The sequence below is a fragment of the Stereum hirsutum genome (genome assembly GCF_000264905.1).
Source record: "Stereum hirsutum FP-91666 SS1 unplaced genomic scaffold STEHIscaffold_15, whole genome shotgun sequence".
Taxonomy (NCBI): domain Eukaryota; kingdom Fungi; phylum Basidiomycota; class Agaricomycetes; order Russulales; family Stereaceae; genus Stereum; species Stereum hirsutum.
In genome coordinates this window covers 131,472-156,420 of record NW_006763145.1, presented here as the reverse complement: position 1 = coordinate 156,420, position 24,949 = coordinate 131,472, and the positions used below count along the sequence as shown (strand labels likewise).

The window sequence follows — 24,949 nt, the reverse complement described above, 5'->3', positions numbered from 1 at the left end:
CCGCATCTAGGGATCAGTTCCCGCCGGTCAGACGGCACCGTCCAGTGATGAAGAAGACGGAGGTGAAGTAGCGAAGGTGCAGAAGGTTATTCGGGGCCGAGCACACTCACGTTTCCAGTGGGCGTTGTCGTTCTTCAAACCTGAAGCTGTCCGGACGGATGACGGTAAAGATGTATGGTGGTGGACTTGTTGCTTTTGCGGGTAAGTGTTTGTATTATCTTTGACTTCATCTTACTCGGATTGCACCGTCTGAAACGTATGTCTCTGTCCAGTACCTTTCGCACTACTCCACGTACTCCAGGTTGCACCAATCGAGCTCTTGAGGTGAATAAGGTCACCAACAAGAGCAACTTCATCTCACACATGAAGACTTGCGAGAAGCGACCTGCCAGCGAGACATTTGAAGCCTGGAAAGAGAGGGGTTGCACGGTTCCGACTGCGAGAGATCATATGGAGGTTGTGGCGAGCAGGGCGCAACCCGCGCTCTTAAGTCCGGTTACCCAGCGCGGATTTCGTGAGGTATTCGTGAAGGGTGTGATGGAGGACGATCTACCATTTTCGTTTGGCGAAAATGAAGGTATGAGGACCATGTTCGAATACATCCTGCCACCGGGCATCACTGTACCATCCGGGAAAATGGTTCGACGCGATCTGGATATTCTTGTCGATGCTTTACTGAGATATGTTGATGGTGACATCAAGGTACGTCTTACCTCGATTGCGATGGTACATTCTTTCGTGGCACCCACGCCACATCAAACTTACAGCGGTCCGTATCTATTCTAGGCGCTGAATAGTCTGATTGCGATCATCGTGGACGGGTGGGTTGCGAAGAACTCGGTTTACGCTTTTGCGGGCGTGATTGGTTGCTGGATTGACGATGAATGGGTGTGGCACGAGCATGTACTCGATCTGCTCGCACTTAATGGTGACCACTCTGGCACGTCGTATGGTAAAGCGGTGTTCAAGGCCTTGGAAGCTCGCGGAATCTCCGATAAGCTCAGTACGACTTTCAATCTACCTTTGATACCCACTTGAATTGATTCTGATGAAACATTATTAGTTGCAACCACGAGCGACAACGCCGCGAGCAACGGTGTAATGAACCGCGATATATGCCGACGTATAACCAAGGTGCACGGCCGCAGATTGAATGCGGAGAATATGCAGATTGGATGTGCGGCACATGCCCTCAACCTTTCAGTTCAGTACGCACTTTTATATGTCTTTCATGCCGTCCATTTAGAGTTGGGCGTACAATGTCGGACGTTGATTGTCATGCGTTACTCTTAGAGCATTTCTTCATTCGCTTGGATTTGCGCCGGATCCGGAAACTGAAGACACATTTGAAGAAGCCCGAGATTTTCCACTGGTGTATGATCCCTCGAAGGATGCGGATGTGATCGAGGAGACGGCGAAGCACAGTACAGATCTTCAAGAGGAAAGCCTTCAAGGAGAAATGATGCAGGAAAGTGTTGGCGATGCTGATACTGACGGTTCAGAATCGTCATCTGATGGTGAGGAAGGAAACGGCGGGCCGGAATCGAATCCCATGGACGCTCTCATCTCTAATGTCGCTGCATCCTGTGCGCCACAAAGCTCCGATGGCACCGCGGCAAAGTCGTTGAAGGTCGATCAGAAGAAGGCGAAGAAGAAGGCGAAGAAGTCTGACGAGCCGTTGAACCCATTGCAAAAGGTATGCTTCCTCTTTTCGAGAACTGTTCTGTGCAGTCGAATAACAGTACACCCTATCCTTTACCAGCTCCATAGTGTTGTTGTCGATATTTTACATTCCGAGCCCCGACGCAAGCGATTCCGAGCTCTTACACGCCGTGTGTGCGAGTCGGATGGCAAGAACCTTGTACTGATTCGGGGCATGCCAGTGCGCTGGAATACTACGCATGCAGAGATCGAACGTGGGATAAGGTTAAGTCCAGTAAGCGCTGTTGTGTTGTTCCCGTCTCTGTTGTCGTTGTTGACTTTGGCACCCTCTGGTGTCACCGTATCTTCCAGGCTATAACACAGTGGGTGAACGAGTTGGACAAACATTTATCGGGGAAGAAGGCCACAGTGGCGATTGCAAGGAAGAAACAGCTGGAGCTTACTCTCGACGATTGGGATATGTTGCGTAAAGTGTGTGAGATTCTCCAGGCAAGTTGCAACGTCAAACTTCATGTATCCTACCCTGTTCCGTTGAGCAGACTCTATGAAGCTGCCAAACTTATACACAGCACAATGTCCACCTAGCCTTTCTATGAAGCCACCCTCGACCTCTCACAAGCCGGAATACCCACCCTTCCTCTCGTCATTCCTTTGTACGATACAGTCGAGAAGTCCCTGGAGACACACCTCTCCGCAATCCGGCAAAGCGGCCTCACGGACAGATACAAACTGGGCCCCGCACTCGAAGCTGCTCTGGCAAAGTTGAAAATATACAAGGCCAAAGCACTGACAAGAAGTCATTACCCTCTTCTGGGTGCAGGTGAGTATATCTATATCTGTGCTCAGGTGTATTCGAATGGGGGGTCGGCTTGACGTGACTGATTTCTCCTTGTGCCCGTCCCTGCGACGGGTTTCTCGCAGTCTTACACCCAGGTATCCGAGGTGCTTACTTCGAAGATCCTTCTCGCGGGAATAATCCACCACTTGCGGCGTTATCCCGGACCCTCCTTGAGTACATCTATAGGGTATACGACAAGAAGATCCCCATCTTTTTTGGGCCTGAGCCACCGCCACCGGCCCCTGAGCCATCAGAATCCAAGCCTCGAGGACTGTTTGCGCGCTCGATTCACTCGTCTTCTTCTCAGCCCTCGATTGCGCTACCCTCTCGGTCAACTCGGCGCTCGGGAATGACCTTTCTGGAGAGGATGGCGGACGAGCTTAATGCATTCTATGGTGGAGAATTTCCGGCTGAAGATCATCGCGAGAAACGCAGAACCCGGGTAGCTCCGGCCGGGACGTCTGAGTTCGTACAGCCGGACTGCCGGACGTGCCAGCTCTTCCAGGTGGCGTGAAACGGGCGCGACTGCTCGTATATGTTCTCTCAAGTCCCGTCGTCGTCGTGCAAGTTCATTCAAGCAATGGGACATGTATGTATGCACATGTATATGAGTACAGGGTCGCATATGGCCTAAGGTGCGCTAAATCCAGCTCTATCCCATACATCCTCATCCTCATCTGCTGAGCCGTTCCCCTCCGAGTCCTCCCTATCCGGTCCCTCATAGATGTTCGCCTCGTATACTCTCTCCAGCGGCTCCTCTTGATCACTATCCCCAGCTCCACCCACTTCTTCGTCAATACCGCGCTCATCATCGTCTCCTTCCGCGCCCTCTGCGCCACCCGTCACTGTGCCGCCCTCAGCCACACTGCGCTCATTCTCAGGATCGCCTTCGATCGCCTCATCATCATCGTCGTCCCCCTCTAAGTTACGTCCGCTATCGTCGCTCTCTTCGTCGCCTGCTCCGTCCGCTACTTCTCGGTCTTGTAACAAACTTTCGTCTTCTGACTCCAGGTCAACTTGTACGGTATCCTGCCGGAGGACCACATCACACGCACGGGTACTGCGATGCCCGACACCACCTCCACGGTACCTCATAACCATGTCCCTGTCAACAAAACTATTCGATGTAAGTAATTATCCGACAGAAAACTTGAAGCCTTAAGATACTCACATATTAACATACATAGAGTTCCAGTCATCGCACTCGTCCTCAGAGTCTCCGCCATGGAACCTCGCAAGCGACGGGCTGGTCAAAAGGTCCTCCCCGACACCCCCGTAAGTAAACGCAGGAATCAGGTGAGCACCCCGGATGATATCAGCCGGGTTAATGAATCCGAATGCGTTGGGGTCGTTCTGCGCAAGAAAGCTAACACGAGGTAGCCGCTTAGCTGCCCAACCACAACGGCTGAGGGGCTCGCTGTACCACCGCACCCAAACGAAGTCCATGCGGGTGAACTTTCCAGCGTCACCAGGTGCGTTACGCTGTCGAACGTAGGCGTGGAACACAGTGATGGCCCTTGCATACCAGTACGGATGGGCATCGTCGTCTGTAATGCTGTCTGAGAGGACCATGAGATCACGACGGGTGCGAGGATTAATAGAGTCTTGGGCTCTTCGAATATCGTAGGTTGTGTAGTTGACTCGAATGCGATGGTGACGATATATTTCATTGTCTCGGATCTCGAGCGTAGTCAGTTCTGAATCCGAAAAAATGTGGCCTGACTCAACACCTTGCAGGCGAGCTAAGCAATGCTGGCGTAGTTTGGGAGAGAAGTCCTGATTGAGAAGCATAAGTTGAGACACAAAGGAAGCCAAGCAACTGTGAGATAAATATACCTTGGTAGCAGGATCATTGTGATGATCCCGAAGCCAGACCTTGAGGTTGAAGTGGTCGCGTTCGGAGTCGGCGATATAGTGGTGAGCACGCGGATCGGTTGTGATCTTGTCATCTGAGCGTCGATTGTTATTCCTTCGCCCGTCTTTATTCCTCTGAACTTTGCGTCCAAGTTTCCCAAGGCGTGGATAGACTTCGACAAGTCGTCCGAACATCCGTCTGAGAAACCGGACACGTGCCTCTCGGCGCGCTAGCTGTGGGACAAAGTTGTTCTTGCTGCCCCTTCGGTAAGAGTCCTTAGGTTCTCGGTGTGCGGCTTCGAACTATTGTGGCCGGGAAATCAAGGGACAACACATAAGGTTTGGGTCTCAAGGAGCAGAAGTAGAAAGCCGAAAGTACAAAGAGAACTCTCGTACCCGTTGTGCACTAAATAGTTCATAGGTTCCAATGCGACGAATTGTGCGAGGGTAGTCTGGGAGGCGGTGTAGCTTGTATGTAGAGTCGTTGAAAGGCTTAGGTTTAATTTGGGTGGCACCGGTAGTTGGAACTGTATTCGACAAGTCCTTTTCTGTGTTAGTGGCGGCCTTTTGAGCTTGTCGATGTTCGCGTCTTGCTCGTGCACGGGCCTCTCGGGGAAGCTCAAATGTCTTCCATTCGGCGCAACTCCGCTTCTTGAACAGCCGAACGGATGCCCCTAACTGTGTAGTGATATTTTCCAGGTCGTCTAAGGTAGAGTCGGTGTGCAGGCGCATCTTCGCGAAAGCGAGCCACGAGTTCAGATCAAATAATAAATCAAGAATAACCTTATTGTGCTCGCTGGGAAAGAGACCTTCGAAGACCGGGATAGCGCACTGAGAGAGGCAGATGTAAATTTAGTTCATGTGCTTCATTGACCGCCCTGGTGACATTTAAGGTTACTTATTCATCTCACCTGAAGAAGGTCTTCGAAGTCCCTAGCGGCAAGCTTTTTCATCTCCGAGGCATTTGTGCTGAATTTTCTGATAGTATCGTCTCCAAAGGTAGGGACACGTCGATAACTGAATACTTTTGGTCAGCATGCAAGGTGTAAGCGGCAAGTGAAAGATGAAAGTATGCAAGGTCCAAGTCATTGACGAGCAAGGAGACCCACCGTTCGTTAAGTTCGTCTAAGGCAGTTCCTTTGATAGCAATGAGTAAACGGACCAGGTGAGCAAAGATGGCCCTCCAAACACCGGCCTCAAATTCGTGTAGGAGGTCGACGAGGAGTATAGCAAAAATGTTGAATTCATTGACCAATGCAAGCTTTGAGAAAGCATTCTGTGTGGGTGGCGATCCGAGCGTTAGTGGGTAACAAGCAGCGTTGAACACGGACAATGAACATAAGTACCCGTGTAGGTACTCCTGATCCGCCGAGAACCGTGTCAATTCTTTCAGAGTTGATGCGAACTCCACTCTCGAAGATGAGACGCCGTGCAGTCTCTATGTCAAACCGCCGGTTCTCATCGTCGACGCGAAGATCCTTCTCACGCGTCTTCATATCGGGCTTTGTTCCCATCTTGTGGATGTTGGCTTTTTCGACAAAGCAGGATGGACACGGACATCGCCCAAGGTTCTTGATCGTTGCGATGAGTACCCTGCAGCAAATTCAATTTTGTCAGCTCATGAGAGACGATTCCGTTAAGGGAGAAACAGATAACATGACATACTTCTCTGGATAATCAGCTGTATAGGAGAAAAACCGGGGGAAGATACGACGTCGTCGGCCATCGCCACAATCCACCAAGATTCCGTTTTGGTATGCGTCCATAAACTTCTCGTCAAGGAGTAGGTTCCATATTTCGTGGAACAAGTCTCTTTTGCAGTGGGTGAGAACTTCGGGTCGGGCTTTGTCCCCAAAGATGTGGCGGTATTCGTCTTGAAAGTCGTCGGGAAGCTGTGTGGCAAGCGAGTGTTAGCATAGTCGAATGACGACAGCAGACAGTAGCAACTACATACCGATGGAACATATGCAAGATGATGGCATGCGTGCGCAGATGGTCGAGCTAAGGTGTACTTTGATTGGGCGGCGATCATCATATAGAACGGCCAAAGTGAAGCATCACCAAACTGAGCAAGATGTGTGGCGTCTGACCCGAGTAAGATTGGTGCCACAATGCACTCAAATCCATCGTCAGGGTTGCCGGATAATTGCTGAATGGCAACATGTTCTTCAAGGAGAGCGGGGGAGGTGAAAAGCTCGCCGTAAATGCGCTCCGAAGATGAACCATCCACAGACTCGCAGCGAAGTTCAAATGGCGTTGTATGGAGGGTGGGAGCGATCTCCTTGTTACTATAAACATCGGTAACGATGTCGATGATAGAGCGGTGCATGACTTTATCGACCGTGAGTGTGGGCGCAGCGCTCTCCTGACCGCAATCACCTGGAATGTTGGCCGGCGGAAGACGTATTCGGACGGAAGATGTGGTCCAACTGCAGTCAGCCTCGATGTGTTTGTCAAGGCGCCTAGTCTCATGCTGAGCTCGGAAGGCCTTGACGTCTGTTGCTGGAAAATGCTGCTGGAATGCTGTGAGACGGTCCATCTCGGCATTGGACTTGGTCGAAGATCCCGTCTGCTGCCAGTAGGTCGTCAGAGCAGTTCCAAGGTTAGGAAAAGGCGCAAACGCGGCTCTTTTCTCAGCTTCGACATCCACGACTGTGGGAGCTTCCGCAGCAGCAGCAGAAGAGGTGCTGGCCGACTTGGCGTATCGAGCAAGTGAGGGAGAATCACATAGGCTAGCAAGTGAAGTATCGAGAGTAGGCATAGCGCTCGGCCGGTTGGGATAAATTCTATAGAGCCCGAATTCATCCGGTTCGGTAACAAACGGTGAGCGTGATTGAGGAGGAACGGTACACGGGGGTGATGGTGGAGTTATTGAAGGTGGAGTCGGTGGTGGAGGCAATGGGGCGACTGCTGGGGTGTTGGGATACTGTGACATGCTTTTGATCTGGGTGCCTGGTACGAAGTCCTTCAAACGTTTCGGTACACGGACTGCACGTCCAGATCGAGAGAGCTGAACGGGTACGGTGTCAGGTAATAAGGCAGGTATATCATCAATGAGGGTGGGCGGGTTCTAAAGGTGGTATAGACATTATATTAGTAATAACTCCTACCGTTAGAATAACAGTGGCGGAGACAAACGGGTTGGTCTTCGGAATTTATGACCCTTGGGGACAGTGTCGTCGCACACTGCTTGCAAGAATGTTCAACACCAAATCTCGAATAAAACAGTTACAATGCAACACTTACTTGCACGCTCGCGCTACCTGATGCTTCAGGCTGTTCATCTGCGCGTTGACGTTTTGCTGGTTCGTCCGCCGCCCGAGGTGCAAGTCGTTTTCGTACGCGTCGTGAAGTCTTCTTGCTCTCATAATATTCCTGGTAACCTTGACATTTCTGCTGGTGGTGTTTGAGTGCGTTCGATGTCGAAAAGCTGTTCTTGCTGTTACAGCCAGGGCAGGAGAGGGAGGGCATGGTGGTGGTGAGAACAAAGAATAGGACTCCGTGTCGTGACCCCAATAAATTTTCGGCGAGGATGGGCATCTGCTATACAAGCTCATAAGGTGTCCAAGGTCCCATTCTTTTTATGGGATCAGATATGCCCAAGTAGGAGAGAAACACTTGTGAGCAACACTCGGGCCATATTACACCGGAGGCTAAACCCCTCCAAGTGACGTCACACGTTAGAAGCATGATATTCGAGCATTGTGATATCATTCAAGTTATGAGAGACATGAGCATAACATACACTGATATTGGAGCCAAAAAAATGTGGTCTCGACAACGGTATGGAGTGGGTTCATAAGACCTGCTGTCTAGCTTCGAGTCCCTGCCACTCCTAGCCTCAAAAGAACATGACAAGCCAGATGGATACAGGAAGCATCGCCAAGTGATGGCGCTGAAGATGCCTAGCTGGTCGAGATTGATGCGAGTACGAAGATGTGAATAGGGTCGCCAATTGCGGCGAAACATAGAGAAGCCCAGGCGCCGTTCCCAAGCCATCAGGTCAAGTGGGCAAGAGATGCAAGCATAAGCAGTCATAGGAGCACAAAAAAGAGCACAGTATAACTCATCGATGTGATGGTGTCTAATAAAAGCCAAGAGTTGATTGCTCGAACAGGGTGCATGCAGGAAGGAAGTGACGAATGCAACTTCAATACCTAGAGCCTGACTCTACGAGTGGCGGTTGGATAGCCCCACAGTCGTGTATGAGCCTTCAATCCTGCTTCTCATGCGCTTGAGCTTGGAACAAGGAAATAAATGTGCATCAGTACGAAGGACAAGGCCAAAGAGAAGGTGAGAGGGAGACTTGAAGCTCGAGAATGCTCAACAGCGTTGGACGCCCATCCAAAACCGGGATAAGTAACGCGATCACGTGTCATGAGGACGGAACGCGCGCCGCATTTATCCAGTGATGCCTCGCCACTCTCTTTCCTTCCACTACCATGGCCAGTTCTTCCTCTCGTGTCTCACGCAAGCGGTCGCCCACACCACCCTCGTCATCCTCTGAAGATTCAGAATCCTCCCAGAGTGAAGACTCCTCCCAAGAGTCTGAAGACGAGCAGGAATCAGCTGCAAAGTCGAAGAGGGGCGAAAAGGCGAAAAAAAGAGGCAAGAACGGTAACAGGCGGGGTAGAAAAAAGAGACGATGCGCTGACAATGGGTGCGTGTATACTCAAAATTTTCTATCGCTTCTTCTTCAATATCTGTCTTGTGGCATCTTTGTAGCAATGCAAAGATCCTTGAACGTGCCAAGTGGTTTCGCCGAGGAATCGACCTCTACGCTAATTACCAGGAAGTCTTCAACGTCGGAATGTCGCTGGATGGCCTTCTCGCTACCGATGACGATGTGGACTCAGAGGGGTACCTCGATACGACCAAGGTGATGACTTCACTCTGCGCTGAGTATAACGTGTGCGTACACCTCTCATGATTTTTTTTTTCCATTTCTCTCCACTGAGTATTCGACAGGGAGGACACGGTTATACTGCGAATGCAGAAATCTTACAATTCTATGCTGTCTCACGCCCCCGGACTCAAGAAACGCATCCAGCAGTATATTGATAAAGACGACCTCGATGGGCTGTGGCAGTTGGTCAACGAGGTAAGTATTCTCCTATTGAATTGGGCTTTATATATGTTTGGTTGCTTTCGTCTCGCCTGGAACTGCTGTGTCTGTGAATGAAGGGCCGCATATATGCACCTTTTACTATGGTAAAGGTGCATATATGCGGCTGTATGCTTGCTCAACACATTTTGCGCCACTCTCATTAACCCACCTGTGGGCTGTGGGCCACAGTGGCACCGGCTGGTATCCGAGTTCCCGGACACCACATCCGTGCAGCTCACGCGTGAGCTGCACGGCCTCAGGCTGTTAAACAAACACCTCCGACCGTCAAGCGATCGACTGGCACTGAAGCAACAACACAACACAACAATCTTTTTGACTCACACTTATTATTATAGATTACATCGGCAGCGAACGCTGGCAAGAACGAAGACACTGAAAAAGCCAAGTCCGGAATTGCGAGTTGGATCGCACACGCAAAGTCTATATCAGCCAATAGCACTGCATCAAGTGGATCGATGCCGTTCACCTCGAATGACAAGGCGGACCGAGGCTTTAACGATCTCGAATATGCTCGCTTACTGACTCCACCATCTTTACTCAACGAGTTTGATGCTGATCCTATAAAGTACGTGTCTCCACCTCGATCTTGAAGCTCACTGTTCACGCTGCTCCAGGTTCTCTGAGCGTTACGGTCCGAATGGCGAAGAGGCACTAACGACCGAGGAATATCCTTCGGTGTGCTATGCTCCAGGCTCCTACTCTCCCGGTGACCTCCTCAACGGGTTTTCCCAGTCACCCATCATGGCTTGTGTGAGTACTCTCCTCTTGTACCATAACAGTATGGTGATACCGCCTATAAGTTTGCTCGTACCGTCTTGCTCGGGAAATCAGCGACGTTCAATGGAAGCCGTTCGAAGAACGCGCGGCCGTGTATTGCGGATATCCACGGAATCACGAAACTAACTGCACCATTCATCTCGTACCTCAGCGTTCAGGTATGTCTGCCACTCCTTATCTCATTGTGAACCGTGACATCTACTGAGCATCTGGAATTTTGAGACTCGGATTGCCATCAGCTCGAGGAAGTTCTGCGAGAAAGACGACCTCTTTGATTATCCTGAGATGTACTACGATGTCATAGAGCTCTTCCAGACAAAAGAGCCTGTGATCGAGAGGTGGTCCGGCCCGACTTACGAGTGGTGGAATATGTGAGTGTTGAGCATTAGAGTAATTTACCCTCGACGTACTGATTGCTTCTCCAGAGAAGTCTTCAAGAACAAGGACGGCCGTGTCGTTTCAAGACCAAAGTCGAAGCCTAGTGGAGCTCTGACCATGCGCGAGCGGATTTTGGCTCAAGCAGAGGCAGCAAAATCAGCTACTAGTGAGTTCTTGATTGGCTATAACATGGAACGACACGCTGTACTACTTATCCCTTAGCAGCAATGACGAACCCTACCGCGTCAACAGGCTCAACGACTGACTCTTCGACCCGCGCTGATCCACCCGCCTCATCTAGTACTAGCTCGTCAGGTGCCACACTGCCAATGATTTCCACTTCGGCTAGCGCTACTCGTCTCCAAGTAACATCCGTGTCTTCAAAATCGAACTCTTCTGATGCAGCTGTGCCCATCCTCTCGTCCCAAGTGTCTCAGGTTTCCTGCTCTTCTCGTCCTTCTACGCTCGGTCCACCTTCAACGACTTCTGTTCCTACTTCTACATCTGGTGCTTCGATTTCTTTTCCTTCGTCAACTCGTTCCTCAGCTCCAATAGTGCCATCTTCCTCAGCTTCGTCTTCCTCAGCTCCCTCCTCTTCGGCTCTGGAACCGATGCCGCCTTCGTCAACCTCTGCAACAGCCGTAAATACCTCGGAATCTCGCACTATAAGGCCTCGCACCATACTCTCAGACCGCCATCCTGAGGTCTCTACCACCGTCTCAGATACCAGCTCGATGTCTCTTCGTCGCTCGTCTCCCGAAGTCCTCCCTTCTAGTTTAACCTCACCCTCGCGCACGTCTTCGCCATTAACAAACTCCACCTCAAGCGACAGGGACTCACCTGGACCATCTCGTTCCTCTGTAGGTTTCGTTAGTGGCCGTAATGGTCGGGATGAAGAGGAACATCTGGAAGATGAGAGAGTGCAAAGACGGAAGCCACGGAAGGTAGCCGCGGATGTCAGGGAGGGCGAGGATGAGGACGAGGACAAGGAAGGTCGTGTGAAGAAGCATGGAAAGCGTGCGGATATAGAGGATGTGGAGCGGAGCCCTACAAAGACGAGGAAACGGAAGAGTAGGTCAGATGAGGGTGAAGGGGAAGACGACGACGACAGTGTTCAGGCGGCTTCACAACCAGCGAAGAAGACTAAGAATCAGACGTTGAAGAACTCGAAGGCAGTTAGCTCGAGGCCACGTCCGAAACAGAAGAAGACTTGATGTTCCTTCGTTTACTTCATCATTCTATTTTGTCAATGTGCGCTCTCTTCGTTCGTATCGTGTCTCTTCTTGAGCATGGACCTGTTGTAATCGCTGTGGCCTCTTATCGTGATGTGTTCTTCTGCTCGATCCTTTCTGCCCGGCTCCTATGGTTTCATTTCATGTGCATGCTAGTCTTCCGTCTAAATACAATGTTTGTGGCAGTCACCTCTCCATTTGCACGCTGTATGACCATGGATGCAAATACACGTCACGGCACATTCTATATATGCGTGCACCTGAATACTGTGGCCTGTATGAACCTGCAAGTGAATACATGCTCGAAATGACTTGCAACAAACCTCCAGTCTTACAACAAAAGACCTTTGTTGTATCTTTATGCACTAGGGTTGGGTTACTGGGTATGCTATACGCAACGTTGCGTTCTTGGCGTTGTGGCGATGAGCGCACGCGACAAGAGGAGTGGCGTAGTTGTGTTGTTTCCCACATAGGGCTTGACAAAATTACTTAAGTTATGTTACGGGCCGGTATTGTAACAAAACCGAATCATGTGGAAATCGAGTACACGGAGCTCGAAATGTATCATATTGTAAGATCCGCCCGAATTTAGCATAATCATTTGAAACAAATACTACTCGTAACTATTCGTTCCAAATACCATGTCCGTCAAGATAATCCAACTCTTTTCCGACACCCTCCTTCAGCAAATCCTTTGAGACAACGGCCTTGGCAGCTGTTTCCGACGCCATGGAAGAGCGCAATTCCGTCATCGTTTGGCGGCAATGCGAGAACAAACGCTCAACCGCCACACTAACACCAGGGATCGCCAGAATATCCCGTGCGATGAGCGAGAGAACAGGAAAGTCAACGCTGTGCTTCTGATATCGCCGTCAATGCACGCAACATGATTCATAAAACAGAGCTCAGTAGTTACCTTCCACCACTTGAGTACGTCACACCCATCATCGCGGAAAACTGCAAAGACTTACGGGAACATATAGAATAGCTGTACAAAGATGTATGCACGTGTAAGACCCGCACGGGAACCTCGGGCCCAAACAGGCTACGCTTCATTTCATCCTATAACTCCATCCTTTGTTCTATAACTATAACTGACAAAAGGACACCATTATTACCCTTCTCCCCATCCATTCGTATTCCAAACACATCGCAACAACATCGATATGTCCGCCTTCCACGATCTATCTTCGAAACTGAAGGATGCCCTTGAAGGCGACTCCCATTCGCATCATGAAGAATCTGGAGCTAGTATCAGTGGTACGGATCAGCCTCTGAAGGAAGGGGGAACGTCTGGTGATATGAAGAATGAGGAAAGAGCGCAAAAGAAAGAGGGGTGGTCTGAGCGTGTATGTCCTCCTACTTCCCCTATCGTCATCGTAGCCTTTCAGTCGCCCGGATCATGGACGAAGAACTGACCTGGTCTTGAATTTTTATTGCTTTTGAATGGCCAATTACTACCGTAGATTAAGGACGTGCTTGATGGCGACGACGGGAAGAAGAAGAGGGAGCTGGAAGAAGAGGAAGAGAGATTGAGACTGGCGAAACTTGAGCTAGACAAGAAGGCTGCAATGGAGAAGGTGGACGAGGAGCGTGGATTCATGGGCAAGGTATGCTGTCGCATCGTACATCTGTCTGACTTCCGTCGTGTTGACTATCATGCAATTATGGGTGTACAGGTTCACGATGTATTCGACGGCGGTGCTGAGCGTAAAGCAGAAGAGGAGGCTGCGGCTGCAGAGGTCCAGCAGGCTTACGAGGCCGAGAAACGCGCCCATGAGCATATTGGCGACAAGGTACGTTCGTCTCACCTTGATGTGGTATCATATTCCATGTTATCTACAGTGATATGGACGGATCTAATTATGTACTCAACAGCTCGAAGATGCTATCAAGGAACATAAGAACGAATTCAAAGAGAAACTCGAGGAGATTAGGAATCCGCACCGCGAGAAAGCCGAGAAAGGGGAGATTCAGAAGGAGGATGAGCATAGGACGGAACATAAGGTCAATTCGATTCCTCAACGCTACGCTCATATATCTCCGGTTTTTTACGACAGTAACTATCCCGTCCATCTCTAGATTGAGCAGTTGTGGCACCATGCGCCCGAGGGCGAGAAGAAAGTCCAAGTCGAACACGAGAAGAAGTTCGATTTCACGAAGGTGGACTATCTCATTGAACATGTTATCCATCAGAGACTCAGCTCTAGCTCACCTTTATACCTTAGATCAAGGATGTATTAACCGGTGAAAAGACGGAGGAGAAGAAGAAGACCCAGCGAGGTTGGCTGGAAGAAAAGGTACGGCATATCTTTACGGGGCCCTCTTTCTCATACTACGTTCTGACTATCGTTCCGCTTCTGTGATCCAGATGAACTCGATGGCCGGTGGTGGCCGAAAGGGCGAAGTAAACGAGGATGGCCTCGATAAGAGTGCGTCTCGTGTCTCATTCTACACGTCCTCTTTACAGACTCCCTGCGCGGTGTCCCTGTTTCTTACCCACCATTGACTGTCTTGAATGTAGTGATCGACTTTATTCAAGAACATGCCCTCCATAAAGGCGATCAGTCGGACGAGTCCGCAGCCGAGCAGTTCAAGGATGAACGTATCGCGGATGCGATCAGGGCGTCGTACCAGCAGGTGACGGGGCACCAGCTCCCAATCAAGGACAAGAACTAGGTGACGGGTGCTGGGGACTCGGTGTCAGGAATTGTGGGTAATGCATGCTTGGCGAAGCGGGGACGCGTGAAAGCACGAATGGGCTGTACGAGTTAGAGGAGTGATGTCTACTTGTATGCTTTGGGGAGAACCGGGGGGCGAATACCTATGTGAATGTATGAATACCCAATGAACAGTACCTAGTCCAATCCGAATAGCTTCTTTTTTAGGCCCTCATTGTCGACCTTGCGCCTGGGCCACACTGCTCGAGGACGACATTTTTGGGTGGCGCAGTTAGCTCGGCTGCCAGTCTTTTCCGTTTCGTCCAGCTCAATGTCCAGAAATTCATCACCACTATAGACTCCTACAACCATCATCGTCTCGTGCCATTGTCTCGATTATAGTCCGAATTTGCTACTACTGGAAAATATGCCGCTCGAATGCATGTTGACGGACGTCATAAGCCATATGTAAGACGCCTCGAGCACAACTGCGGTTATGGACAACTTTCAGGCCTCCACCACTCCTACCTGACCTCGATGTCCACCCATACGAACTCTTCATAGTCGACCTTATTATTCCTCAAACGCATCATTGTTTACCATATCCACGCCGAACTCAATAACCACCACCTATGGAGGACAAGTACATTGGCGTGATACTCGCCCTGGCAGGCGCAGTAGCAAACGGTTTCGGGTTCATCATCATTAAAATGGTACGCCAAAACTATGCCTTTTCTTTTCGGTTCTCACTAACCTATTCTGGTACGTCTGTATACAGGGATTGACGAACGCGTCCGAGAGAGATGGGACGTACGCTGCTTCATCTGACGATTACGCGTACCTCAAGAACCCGACATGGTGGGTTGGCACCATCACCCGTGCGTTCGTTTCTGCTTGCTTATTCTGGGGAAGAAAAGTTAAGACGGTCTGGGATGGTTGTGGGTACTGCGTGTCGTTGAATCAGTGGTGTTGGCGGAATGTGAGTTGTTATTTTAGCACGTATGGTTGGGTTAGGTTGACCGTCTCTTGCCCGCCCTCTAGTCGTGAACTTTGCTGCATACGCTTTTGCGCCTCCCATTCTCGTAACGCCGTTAGGATCCCTCAGCGTTATCATCGGGTGAGTGCTAGACGGCGTATGCGCTGGGACGGTGTGACCCAACATCATGTCTTCCCCCCACTCTAAACGAGCGCTTACATCCACGCCGCTCCTCCCAACAGCGCCATCCTCGCTTCATACCTACTCAAAGAAGAGCTCGGTCATCTAGGACGTGTCGGATGTGCACTCTGCCTCCTAGGTGCGCTCACCATCGTCCTACATGCACCCGAAGACAAAGAAATCAACACTGTCGACGAGGTTCTGCGATATGCACTCCAACCAGGTCAGAGACGGTGTTCACCTCTTGGTTCCGCGCTATCGAGGACCCCTATTGACATCGTGTCTGACTGTTCACCCAGGCTTCATGACGTACTGCTTCTCTGTCCTCGTTTTCTCCCTCGTCATGGTCTACGGCGTGGCCCCACGCTACGGTCGGTCCAACCCGCTCATCTATATCTCCATATGTTCCCTCGTTGGCTCTGTATCGATCATGGCCATCAAAGGCTTCGGTATCGCTGTCAAACTCACCTTCGCGGGCAGCAACCAGTTCATATACCCCAGCACGTATGTTTTTGGAGTGACGGTGATAGGGTGTATCGCAGTTCAGATGAACTATTTTAATAAGGCGCTGGATACGTTCTCTGCTAACGTGTAGGTCCTCTTGATCAATTTCCATCTCCGTACTCTCACCGGAGTGACTATTATTGCAGAGTGAACCCGATGTACTCTGTCTGCTTCACGACGGCGACCGTCATCGCCTCCCTTCTTCTTTACCGAGGCTTCAACACCGACGACGTAACCAATATCGCCTCGCTCCTCACAGGCTTCGCAGTAACATTTATTGGGATACACGTTCTCGGACTGTCGCAAAAGCCAGGCAAGGGCACGAAACCGTCGCATGAAGAATATGCGCTCGTAGACCAGGATGCCCGGCATAGTGAGGGAAGTGGTGTGGATGACTTGGAGGCGCGTCGAGATAGCGGAGTATACACTGGGCATGGGGGAACGAGTGTGGATGAGGAGGGTATGGAGGTGACGAATATGGTGGCGCCGGTGAGAAGCTCGAGGGGGTAGCAAGTGCCAGGGTTGACTCAGGAATATCGTTTGTGAAGGGGTTGTTCGTGGCATACCTTGTATGACGAGAGATGATTTCAATCGTGCTCTCAAGCTTTACCTGTGAGTTTCGAATCACGACCTTTGTCAAGATCTTGGACTGACTGAAATCGTATGTGGGCCACAGAACATCATGACACCAATAGTGTAGTTCGTCTCAAATTTAACAGAACCATCGCGGTCGGGCAGCATGGCGTCTTGTACGAATATCATGAGCTGTTACACAAATATCGTGGTTCCGTATGTCCTCATTCCTCCGCTCACCTTTGTAGACGCTTGGAGCATCAAAATGCCACACTGACCCTGGTTCCAAAATCTCCTGAGCGACTATGGTGATATATCTTTCCGTTACGCTCGAAGGGACTACTCTCGCGCATGGATTTAACGAAGCATCTTAGTGCGAAGCTGTTGCGACCTTCGCCGATCTGAACAGTGTCGCAACCTTCCCTCCTACGGGGACGTTCTCCTTCGAGGCCGCACGGGTCAAACTAGAAACGATAGTCTATAACGGCTCGCATTTAAGGATGATATACGAGACGTACCTTTCCTGTGGTTTTGCACTCTTAACCGTCGTTTAACCGCTCCCCTTCTTGTCCGTCTTTCCCTTCCCACCCACCATGCCGCTACTTTTCTTCTTACTCCTCCTCCGAGGCGCTTGACCTTTGAGATGAGCAGGCCAGGGCCATGCCACAGGCTTCAGCCCAGCCGCTGCTTCCCTCTCCATCCTTTCTATCTGCTGAGCAACCGTCTCCAAGTATCCTTCGTTAGCGGGGGTCACTTTGTGGTCGTGAACATCGATGGACCTGTATACGTGTCCTTGACGCATCGGTGGGAACGGAAGAGGGAGGGGTGGAGGAGTTGGAAGGGCTGGGACGAGGGGTAGTGAGCGACGCTGCTTTTGTGGTGTGAGATTTGCCGACGACGTGGGAGGCTTGGGAGTTGATATGCATGGAACGGTGGCAGACGTCGCAGGTCCAAGCGCCTTGTTTCATGATGCGCAAAACGTAGGAGGGGTTAGATGAGCTCGTTGGAGTGTATATTGCTCAGGGGTATGAGCCAGTAGCGACTGGTTTATATACCGGCGGGTTGATGTGGCGAGGCCGGAGGACTACTCCCACGGACGGCGCAACGATGTCACACGTACTGTATTAGATTTAGTGAACTTCTGTAGCTACTAGCGTAGTATTAATAGAGTACATTAGTGCACGCGTAATGGTAAGGTAGGCAGGAGGGTCCAACCACGCCACAGTCATACACTGAACTCAGAGCTTCGCTTTCAACCTGTCCCCGGAGCCGTCATCTCCAGCACGACGAAGGAATCCCATCTTCTGCCAGTAGTCAACCCACCGCCTCACGTCCTCTCCATCCGTAGGTCTCTCCTTTGCCCGCCTCAGGCTCTCCGACCCTTTCTCCGCTTCTACAGACCGCACGATTGGGAGGTTGAAAGCACCTTGGTACGATTTCGTCATGCACATAAGGAAGAAAGAAGGCATTCGGACGGCAGGGTTGGCCTTCTTCATTTCTTTTGTAAGATCTTTCGACGTGCTGGATTCGAGTCGGCGGAACCACTCGGTTCGGGAGACGAGTTCGACATTGAGGAGTCTGGAAAGAGGGTGGAGGATGGAGGTGAATGGGATAGGGTGGCTGTGGACGATGTGGCAGACAGGGACGTTGGAGCCTATGAGGTCGATAATTGTGGATGCAGCAAGAGGCGCGGAGATCCATGCTGTCCACTGCCAAAGTTGTCTTTCGTGAGCAAAATACGCCAATACTTGAAATAGAAAGATGCACGTACTCGATCCTCCATTGGTAGACAACCAAGGTATTGGCTCGACTTTACCATGATAGGGAACCACTCATCCGTCTTCCAGTATCCGTTTATGCTACCGCTGATCTGTCCTATACGGGCTACGGTAGCGCGCAGAGCTGCCTTCTTCATGGCGTCTTTGATGATGCTTTCTACAACCCACTTCGAGCGGCGGTAGCCTTCACCAGAGACCCAAACAGGTGGTGCATCTTCAAGAAAGGTTTCAGGGATTGGTGAAGGGATGTCGAGGTCTGGAGTGCATAGAAGTACAGTGATGAGCGTCGAATTAAACCAAGAGGAGTTAAATTGCGCTCACCTTGGAGTAAAGCGAGCGACGAGCAGAAAAGGAAGTACGGTGGCTGAGATTGTGGCGACCTCAGAGCAATGTTGATGAGGTTCCGAATCCCATCGATCAAGTCCTCGAACTCCGAGAGAGGAGAGCGGAATTCAACACGCCAACCATTCACTATGATTGCAGTGACGGACTTAGAGATCTGTTTGGTATGATGAGCCCCTCAATCAGACCGTGGACGTTGAAATACCGAAAAAGTCAAAGTAAGCACACCTCATCAAACATGTCTCTGGTCAACCCCAAAGTAGCGTGTGAGGTCTTCCCTTCTAGTAAGACCAGCTTCTCACTCTCCGCCAACGAGGGATCCAGGCCCTGCAGGTGAAGCTCGTCCCTCTGCCTCTCCTGGCTAGTCCTCCCGTCGTCGTGATTACGATTCAGAGCGTAGACTTTGCGGACACAATGTCGTCTGAGAAGCTGAGAGAGTAGATTGGCTCCTATGCCGCCGCGGCTACCAACTAGAAGGACGGTGTCGAGTACCGCTGGTGATGGCTGTTGTGGCAAAAGTGGCTGATGGACTGGGAAGTCGGTAGTGTACTTCTCCGCTAGTGCGTTTGCGAAATCCTTGCTGCCGTTAACGCTTGAGGAAGGGGTCGGGGACGACATGCAGTAGAGACTGGCAAGTGATCTTCGGGATACGTAGCGAGCAGAAATGCAATCACATAGGTTGTAAGAGATGCACCTTTATATACTGCATAACCCGAGAACGTGAGTCACAACATTGCCCGAGTAGACTCGACACGGAGGACACAGCTTCCGACTATACATCGCCCTATACATCCTAACTCACTTAACCGTAAGCGTGCGGACCACCTTCGCCCCCGAGGCGCGCCCTATGGTCCTTGTACCGGCGCTAAGGCTGGTTAGACTTCAATGAGCGTTGGATTGGAACGTTGGAACGTCGGAAAGCCGACTGTCCTCGATAGGCAGACATACATACCAACACCATAGTCGGAGTATCACCTGTCATGTGGCATCGGTCTCAGACCCGTCCCGTTCCCAATCAGTCTGAGCATAGGTAGGTCCCACTTTGGAGGCGGAGAGGACCATTGAAACGAATGAAACAGCAGACACAGATCCTCGCCGAGTCGGATGCCTGGAGCGCCAGGAAATACGCTGGCATTGGATTGATACAAAACCTGGCCGCTAGGGGGTTCGTGTTCTTGAAGACATATGTAGAGTTCGCTTATAGTTGGTGGTGTCTAGTAGACACTGTAGAAGCGATATACGGCAGTGCCTGCAAGCTGTGCGGCTGTATCGTCTCGAGGGTCCAAACAGCATCTTGTATAGCATACTTTGAGCTGTGAGTAGCTCTGACTCCCTCTTCCCCTGGTCCGATGCACGACAGAAAAGGGGGATGACGGAGGATAACGGACGGGAAATAATGAGGTCAACGAAGAGCACGAGTAAGTAAGTTAGCAACGACACGTGGTCCTCTTGAGGTGGCACCTGTGTGGCGTTGGAACACGCCTTTGTCTCCCGCCGAAGTAGAAGTACGCAATTTCACAGGTGGGCTTGAAGCTGTCTCGGGCAGTTCATGCGGCTTGAGGAGAAATTTCGATCTAAATACATGTACATATGCCAAACAGACCACAAAGACAAGCCGAGTACCAAAAAGAACAACATATCTGCGGTTTGTTTTGGGTCATCCCGACTCTCCATGAATCTTTCTTTCCTCCTTCCTTCCTTCCTTCCTTCCTTCCAGTTAATAATAGGGCCTATGTACCTTCTTCTTCTTGCCCTTACTCTTGCAATTCCCCGTCTTCGGCTCATCGTCCTTTACATCTTCAAGTTTCCCAGCGTCGATATCCTCGATCGGCGATACTTTCACGATTCCTTCTTCAACATGCCCTTCTTCAACGTCAGTATCAGCTTCTGGACCGTCGGCGTGGCCATGGTGGAATCGCGGGGTGACGTACTGGAGAGTCGAACGAGGGATGAGGGACCTGACCTTCTTAGTTATCGCGGCCGTGTCCGGCAGCGAAGGCGAAGACGAAGAACGAGGTTTGATAACGGGTAGGGGTATACTCTGGCAATTTCCGTAATAGTTGGTCTGACAGGGAAGGGAGGTTTGCGTGTTATTGAAAGAGTAGTTGTGTGTGGTATTGCACGATTGGCAGCGAATGCTTTGAGTCATTTCAATAGGTTCAGCGGCGGAAGCGTTCGATCGAAGTTCCTCTCTAACACGGGCGATCGCAATGATGTCCTGTTTTTCGAGTCTGTCGCCCTCCTCGGGGGTGAGTGGCTCCTTCCGTTCGCACAGACCCGTGTAGCCAGGAAGGAGCCACTCTTCGAAGCGGTAGCGATGACCAAGGACAATCTTGTCGACATCGGAAGCGGACGGGGTGAAGTTCTTGATGGCGAGGTTTCGAATAGATGGAAAGTCCCACTCGGTGGCGAGATGAAGGACAGATGCCCAGGCCGCGGCGCTTTGGGCTGGATCGGAGGTGAACGAACTGGGAGTTGGCAAGTCGCATCAAGGAGCCATGAGAGTTCGTAAGATACAGTTAGGCTGGGTAGCGTTGACGTACGTGCGATACAGGACGTTCAAGAAGGCATCAAACTGGTCCTTCTCGACATCCTTTAAGATGATGGGATCCTTGGGGTCCGTGTGTCCGGCGAGAAATTTCTGAGCGAAGGTCGTGGAGTGAAGCTTGAACAGGAAGCGATGAAGGAAGTATGCGGTTCCTTCGACCTAGCCAAAGCGATGGTGATCAGAGACGGTAGCTGTGTAAAGGAAACCTGGATCCAGTGATAGAGGGCGTACCACGAATGTTACACTACCATCATCAAACCAAAATCGCTCATGCGGCGGGTACTCGGGCGCAGAGATTCCAGCATCATCTTCGCCAGAGCCGGGAGTGGTGAAGCCATCACGAGTAGGAAACTTAGACATGTCTATATCGACGGAGATGACTGAAGAGATAGCGGAGGCGATGTCTTCGAAGTCTGACTCGCTTGAGCCTGAGGGCTAAAGTGTGCAGCGTGTGCTGTCAGAACGGTAGACAAAATCCCGAGATAGGGACAGCTAGAGATGCTTACCATTCGACGAGGAGGACTCAGGCGGAGAGAAATCAGACGAGTCAGGGGAGGATGCCCTGTCGAAGTCGGCAGGCTTTATGTACCAGAGCAGAATTACAGTGGCGGCGTACATGCGTCCTAGGCGTGTCGAGTGTGAGAAACTCACAACCTGGGTACGGCATAGAAAAATATCAGAAGGTCCAATGTCACAGAACTTCGTCTCGATCGCACATTTTGAAGGAGACGCCCAAACCCTGGACCAATGTGAAGCAGCCCTCCTCGCCATTTTGAAAGTAGCACTTTCAGCTCGGAAGTCGCCTTGGGATCGAACACGTCCTCTTCTGCTCGTCCGAGCAAAGGGTCGGACGAAGGGGATTATCCATTGCAAGGCGTACGAGGAAGGTGCTCACCGTGTTCCAAAAGAGAAGCTCAAGAAAGCAGAGAGAAGAGAACAAGAAGGACAGCCGGTTGTCTAACGACATACCTAGCCAGATAGCACTCTGCCTCCCTGGTGGTAGGATGCGGCAATCTCGAGGTACTCATAACAGCGAACGAGCTCTGGGAGCGTTACGCATCAGTTTTCGCTCGCTGAAAAATGTAGGTACGCCAACAATATGCGGCTGTACCAGGCAAACACAATCGTTATGAGCCAACACCAAGCGCTGTTGCATCGGCAAAAAACATCAACAGCAAATGATACAAAATGAAACCAAAGAAAAGTTGACAACAGATACGAAACCGATGGGTGCGAAAGCGAGGAAGAACACGGGGTAAAAATGGCTCGAAGAGATCTTTCATATGAGCCGATAGGGGAAATAGATGTACAACAGACAGATGAATGAATGGCAGACGAGAGTAACCGAGAAGGCTATCATGCGAAAGACATTCACTGCGGGAGAGAAGAAGAACACAGATAGAAATACATGCATCCAGCGCGATGCGATCAAAGGCTTTGGTTAGTTGGAGTTTGCGGGCTTCAAACACGGCGGCTTATGCCAGCCTCACGAGAACTTGATGTGGTGCGAGCGGTGGCGGGTAGAGGCCCGAGAGGTGGCTGGTCCGGCTCGCGCTGTATACGTGGATCAAGAGAAAGTAGAGAGTAGACATGGAACCAAAGGAGTCGTATTGATGCATCATATGGTCAGAAGGAGTCAAGATTAAGAAATTCGGACAAAAGCATTCACCTCGAACTTGAACCGACAGATTGCATGACCACTCTTTCCTTTACCCAAATAAGCCTACAAAGAGAAGGACACCAACGACGTCAACCAGAAGAAACGGCCAACAACAGCGCGCCGCGATGATATATGTCGGACAGCAAGCAATGGGTCGACATCGAGGAAGACATACCTCTGTGACACGATACATCCCATCGTATCGGTATCCTTTGTTGATCGCGCGGACAAGACGAATGGATCGACCCGTTTCATAGGTGATCTACATGTCTCGTTAGCCAATGAAATTCTCAGAGAAGAGAGGATGAGGCGCAAGCTGTGGGACATGGTGCACAGGTACGGGTGACGGGAAATGACAGCAAGAGGGGCCTTGCAACAAAAGAGAACGAAGAACAATGTTGGGGACATACCCTGAGCTTGAGATTGTGTGGATGTTCGAAGGATTGGTCTTTGACCTGAGGACCGTCCATCTGCATGCAGAGTGAATAAATCGAGCCGAGAGGGCCGGGAGAGGCTATGGAATACGCACGTTCCATCCCTTCTTTCCGTCATCCTGCCTTCCGCCTGATAAGATCCCACCATGTCAACCTCGTATTGAAGACTTGATTATAACTACGTCAAAGACATACCAGCACCGGTGTACCACCTGCACCATAGAGCGACCGCCGATAACCCGTCAGCATCATACTATATTACACACCGACAACAAAACAGCAAAGAGGGAGGTGCAGATTGCATGAGGAGAGCGAGACACTCACACGACATCGCCCTGATCCACATCGTCCTCGTACTTCCCAGACAGAACTACCGACGTCGCACCTTTCATACTTCCTGCGATGCCGGCTGGATTGGCACGGTGGACACCGCTCTGTGCAAGTTCCTTCCTGGAGAATAACAACCCCAGCAAGGTGATCAGCTTGTGTCAGATTGCTACTCATCCCATCTCGACGTTCCCTCCCAGTTACGGAACCCGAATGCATGTCGGATATCGAGACAAAACGACGCACCTAGAGCGGAACATCGTCCCAACTGGAACTCTGGGTATGGGTCCAAGGCGATTATCGTCGTTCGGATCTTTCTCTAGGCTCTGGGGGCTATACAGTCTGGTGTTTCCTGCGAGCCGTTTTCTCCTACGAGAGCGACCCAATCGCAGAATCATGGTGAGCTCAGTTAGCTAAAGAGATCAAGCTTGAACGTACAATTCTTCCATTCCAGGCATGGTCAGTGGAGTGCAAGTTGGCTTTGGTGTTCACAAAATAGAGCAAGATGAGTGTCCAGGGTGAAGATGCGCATGGGCCAAGACGCGACTTTATACGCGTCGTGACTTATTGTTCTGTCACACAGAAGCGTGACAAAACGAGATGCATGGCAAGCTGAGTCCCAGAGGCATTATTTGAAGTCGCGACGGACGACGACGAGTGGGGGACAGACGACGGTCAACGGGAGGTTGATGGATGGCGGAGACGACGTTGAGGAGGCGCGCACTGCCGGCGGAGCGTTCTCTATGGCTGAGTCGAGCGATTGCCTTTTTGAGAGGGGTCTGGGACCTGGACCCCATCACTTCACGTGGCTGGCTAAGACTCACATCCTACAACGACTCACAGCGATTTCTCGTCTCTTCTCGTTTCCTTTGCTATCACTGCTCAGCTTCGGCATCCTGTCTCTTTGCTAGCGTGCCTTTCCATGTTGATCCCTAATAGTAAGATTTAGGCTATAACTTGCGACTCTCCCAGTTCCTCATTCAGTCTCTGGTATCTTCTGCTTCCATGGGTCCCGCGTCGATCTGCCACTCTGCTTGTCTGAACACAATATCGCGAGAAGAGTCTTCTTGAACTTTCTTAGTCTGAGCATTGTGACTC

At 50.9% G+C, this 24,949-nt stretch overlaps 9 protein-coding genes across 9 annotated transcripts; 3 read left to right on the top strand and 6 right to left on the bottom strand.

The window, feature by feature from the left end:
* Positions 1 to 3,130: 3,130 nt before the first annotated feature.
* Positions 3,131 to 7,825, bottom strand: STEHIDRAFT_114192 (uncharacterized protein; the record flags this gene model as incomplete). Its single annotated transcript, XM_007308328.1, has 10 exons — positions 3,131 to 3,605; positions 3,672 to 4,276; positions 4,337 to 4,657; positions 4,751 to 5,185; positions 5,266 to 5,371; positions 5,464 to 5,630; positions 5,686 to 5,947; positions 6,020 to 6,246; positions 6,309 to 7,424; positions 7,601 to 7,825. The coding sequence occupies 10 exons, from the start codon at positions 7,823 to 7,825 to the stop codon at positions 3,131 to 3,133; spliced, it is 3,939 nt and encodes a 1,312-aa protein (XP_007308390.1).
* A 971-nt stretch (positions 7,826 to 8,796) lies between these two features.
* On the top strand, positions 8,797 to 11,851 carry STEHIDRAFT_114191 (uncharacterized protein; the record flags this gene model as incomplete). Its single annotated transcript, XM_007308327.1, has 10 exons — positions 8,797 to 9,014; positions 9,080 to 9,265; positions 9,323 to 9,455; positions 9,818 to 10,047; positions 10,097 to 10,232; positions 10,262 to 10,417; positions 10,482 to 10,630; positions 10,685 to 10,803; positions 11,075 to 11,278; positions 11,502 to 11,851. 10 exons carry the CDS (start codon positions 8,797 to 8,799, stop codon positions 11,849 to 11,851), a joined length of 1,881 nt encoding a protein of 626 aa, XP_007308389.1.
* Positions 11,852 to 12,492: 641 nt separating this feature from the next.
* STEHIDRAFT_65160 (Ac-type transposase) lies at positions 12,493 to 12,732 on the bottom strand (the record flags this gene model as incomplete). The annotated part of the gene is made up of 1 exon (XM_007308293.1): positions 12,493 to 12,732. A coding segment is annotated over one exon (240 nt), but the record flags the coding sequence as incomplete, so codon positions are not given.
* Positions 12,733 to 14,237: 1,505 nt separating this feature from the next.
* Positions 14,238 to 14,548, top strand: STEHIDRAFT_65129 (uncharacterized protein; the record flags this gene model as incomplete). Its single annotated transcript, XM_007308292.1, has 2 exons — positions 14,238 to 14,301; positions 14,394 to 14,548. Coding segments are annotated over 2 exons (219 nt in total), but the record flags the coding sequence as incomplete, so codon positions are not given.
* Positions 14,549 to 15,161: 613 nt separating this feature from the next.
* On the top strand, positions 15,162 to 16,699 carry STEHIDRAFT_133911 (DUF803-domain-containing protein; the record flags this gene model as incomplete). Its single annotated transcript, XM_007308326.1, has 6 exons — positions 15,162 to 15,242; positions 15,308 to 15,407; positions 15,571 to 15,646; positions 15,748 to 15,908; positions 15,985 to 16,276; positions 16,336 to 16,699. 6 exons carry the CDS (start codon positions 15,162 to 15,164, stop codon positions 16,697 to 16,699), a joined length of 1,074 nt encoding a protein of 357 aa, XP_007308388.1.
* A 613-nt stretch (positions 16,700 to 17,312) lies between these two features.
* STEHIDRAFT_160790 (uncharacterized protein) lies at positions 17,313 to 17,730 on the bottom strand (the record flags this gene model as incomplete). The annotated part of the gene is made up of 2 exons (XM_007308325.1): positions 17,313 to 17,515; positions 17,550 to 17,730. The coding sequence occupies 2 exons, from the start codon at positions 17,728 to 17,730 to the stop codon at positions 17,313 to 17,315; spliced, it is 384 nt and encodes a 127-aa protein (XP_007308387.1).
* A 270-nt stretch (positions 17,731 to 18,000) lies between these two features.
* On the bottom strand, positions 18,001 to 19,500 carry STEHIDRAFT_114188 (uncharacterized protein; the record flags this gene model as incomplete). The annotated part of the gene is made up of 4 exons (XM_007308324.1): positions 18,001 to 18,471; positions 18,534 to 18,796; positions 18,862 to 19,039; positions 19,111 to 19,500. The coding sequence occupies 4 exons, from the start codon at positions 19,498 to 19,500 to the stop codon at positions 18,001 to 18,003; spliced, it is 1,302 nt and encodes a 433-aa protein (XP_007308386.1).
* Positions 19,501 to 20,499: 999 nt separating this feature from the next.
* STEHIDRAFT_102727 (uncharacterized protein) lies at positions 20,500 to 21,944 on the bottom strand. Its single transcript, XM_007308323.1, has 4 exons — positions 21,937 to 21,944; positions 21,662 to 21,865; positions 21,426 to 21,589; positions 20,500 to 21,350 (listed from the first exon to the last, which is right to left on the bottom strand). Exons 1-4 carry the CDS (start codon positions 21,937 to 21,939, stop codon positions 20,600 to 20,602), a joined length of 1,122 nt encoding a protein of 373 aa, XP_007308385.1. The 5' UTR covers positions 21,940 to 21,944; the 3' UTR covers positions 20,500 to 20,599.
* Positions 21,945 to 22,725: 781 nt separating this feature from the next.
* Positions 22,726 to 24,515, bottom strand: STEHIDRAFT_149411 (uncharacterized protein). The gene is made up of 9 exons (XM_007308322.1): positions 24,290 to 24,515; positions 24,098 to 24,220; positions 23,849 to 23,974; positions 23,720 to 23,736; positions 23,620 to 23,654; positions 23,501 to 23,560; positions 23,266 to 23,352; positions 23,100 to 23,153; positions 22,726 to 22,984 (listed from the first exon to the last, which is right to left on the bottom strand). The coding sequence occupies exons 1-9, from the start codon at positions 24,307 to 24,309 to the stop codon at positions 22,892 to 22,894; spliced, it is 615 nt and encodes a 204-aa protein (XP_007308384.1). The 5' UTR covers positions 24,310 to 24,515; the 3' UTR covers positions 22,726 to 22,891.
* Between the last annotated feature and the right edge of the window lie 434 nt (positions 24,516 to 24,949).

Bases quoted from the DNA above. Each gene is read 5' to 3' on its own strand.
- STEHIDRAFT_102727 (XM_007308323.1), bottom strand. The intron at 21,590-21,661 runs GTACGCCCTCTA...CGCTTTGGCTAG, and splicing joins ATGGTAGTGTAACATTCGTG to GTCGAAGGAACCGCATACTT. The intron at 21,351-21,425 runs GTACGTCAACGC...GCCAACTCCCAG, and splicing joins TTGAACGTCCTGTATCGCAC to TTCGTTCACCTCCGATCCAG.
- STEHIDRAFT_149411 (XM_007308322.1), bottom strand. From the start codon at position 24,309: ATGCCTGGAATGGAAGAATT. The intron at 23,353-23,500 runs GTATGTCCCCAA...CGAGACATGTAG, and splicing joins CACACAATCTCAAGCTCAGG to ATCACCTATGAAACGGGTCG. The intron at 23,154-23,265 runs GTATGTCTTCCT...TTCTCTTTGTAG, and splicing joins GGATGTATCGTGTCACAGAG to GCTTATTTGGGTAAAGGAAA.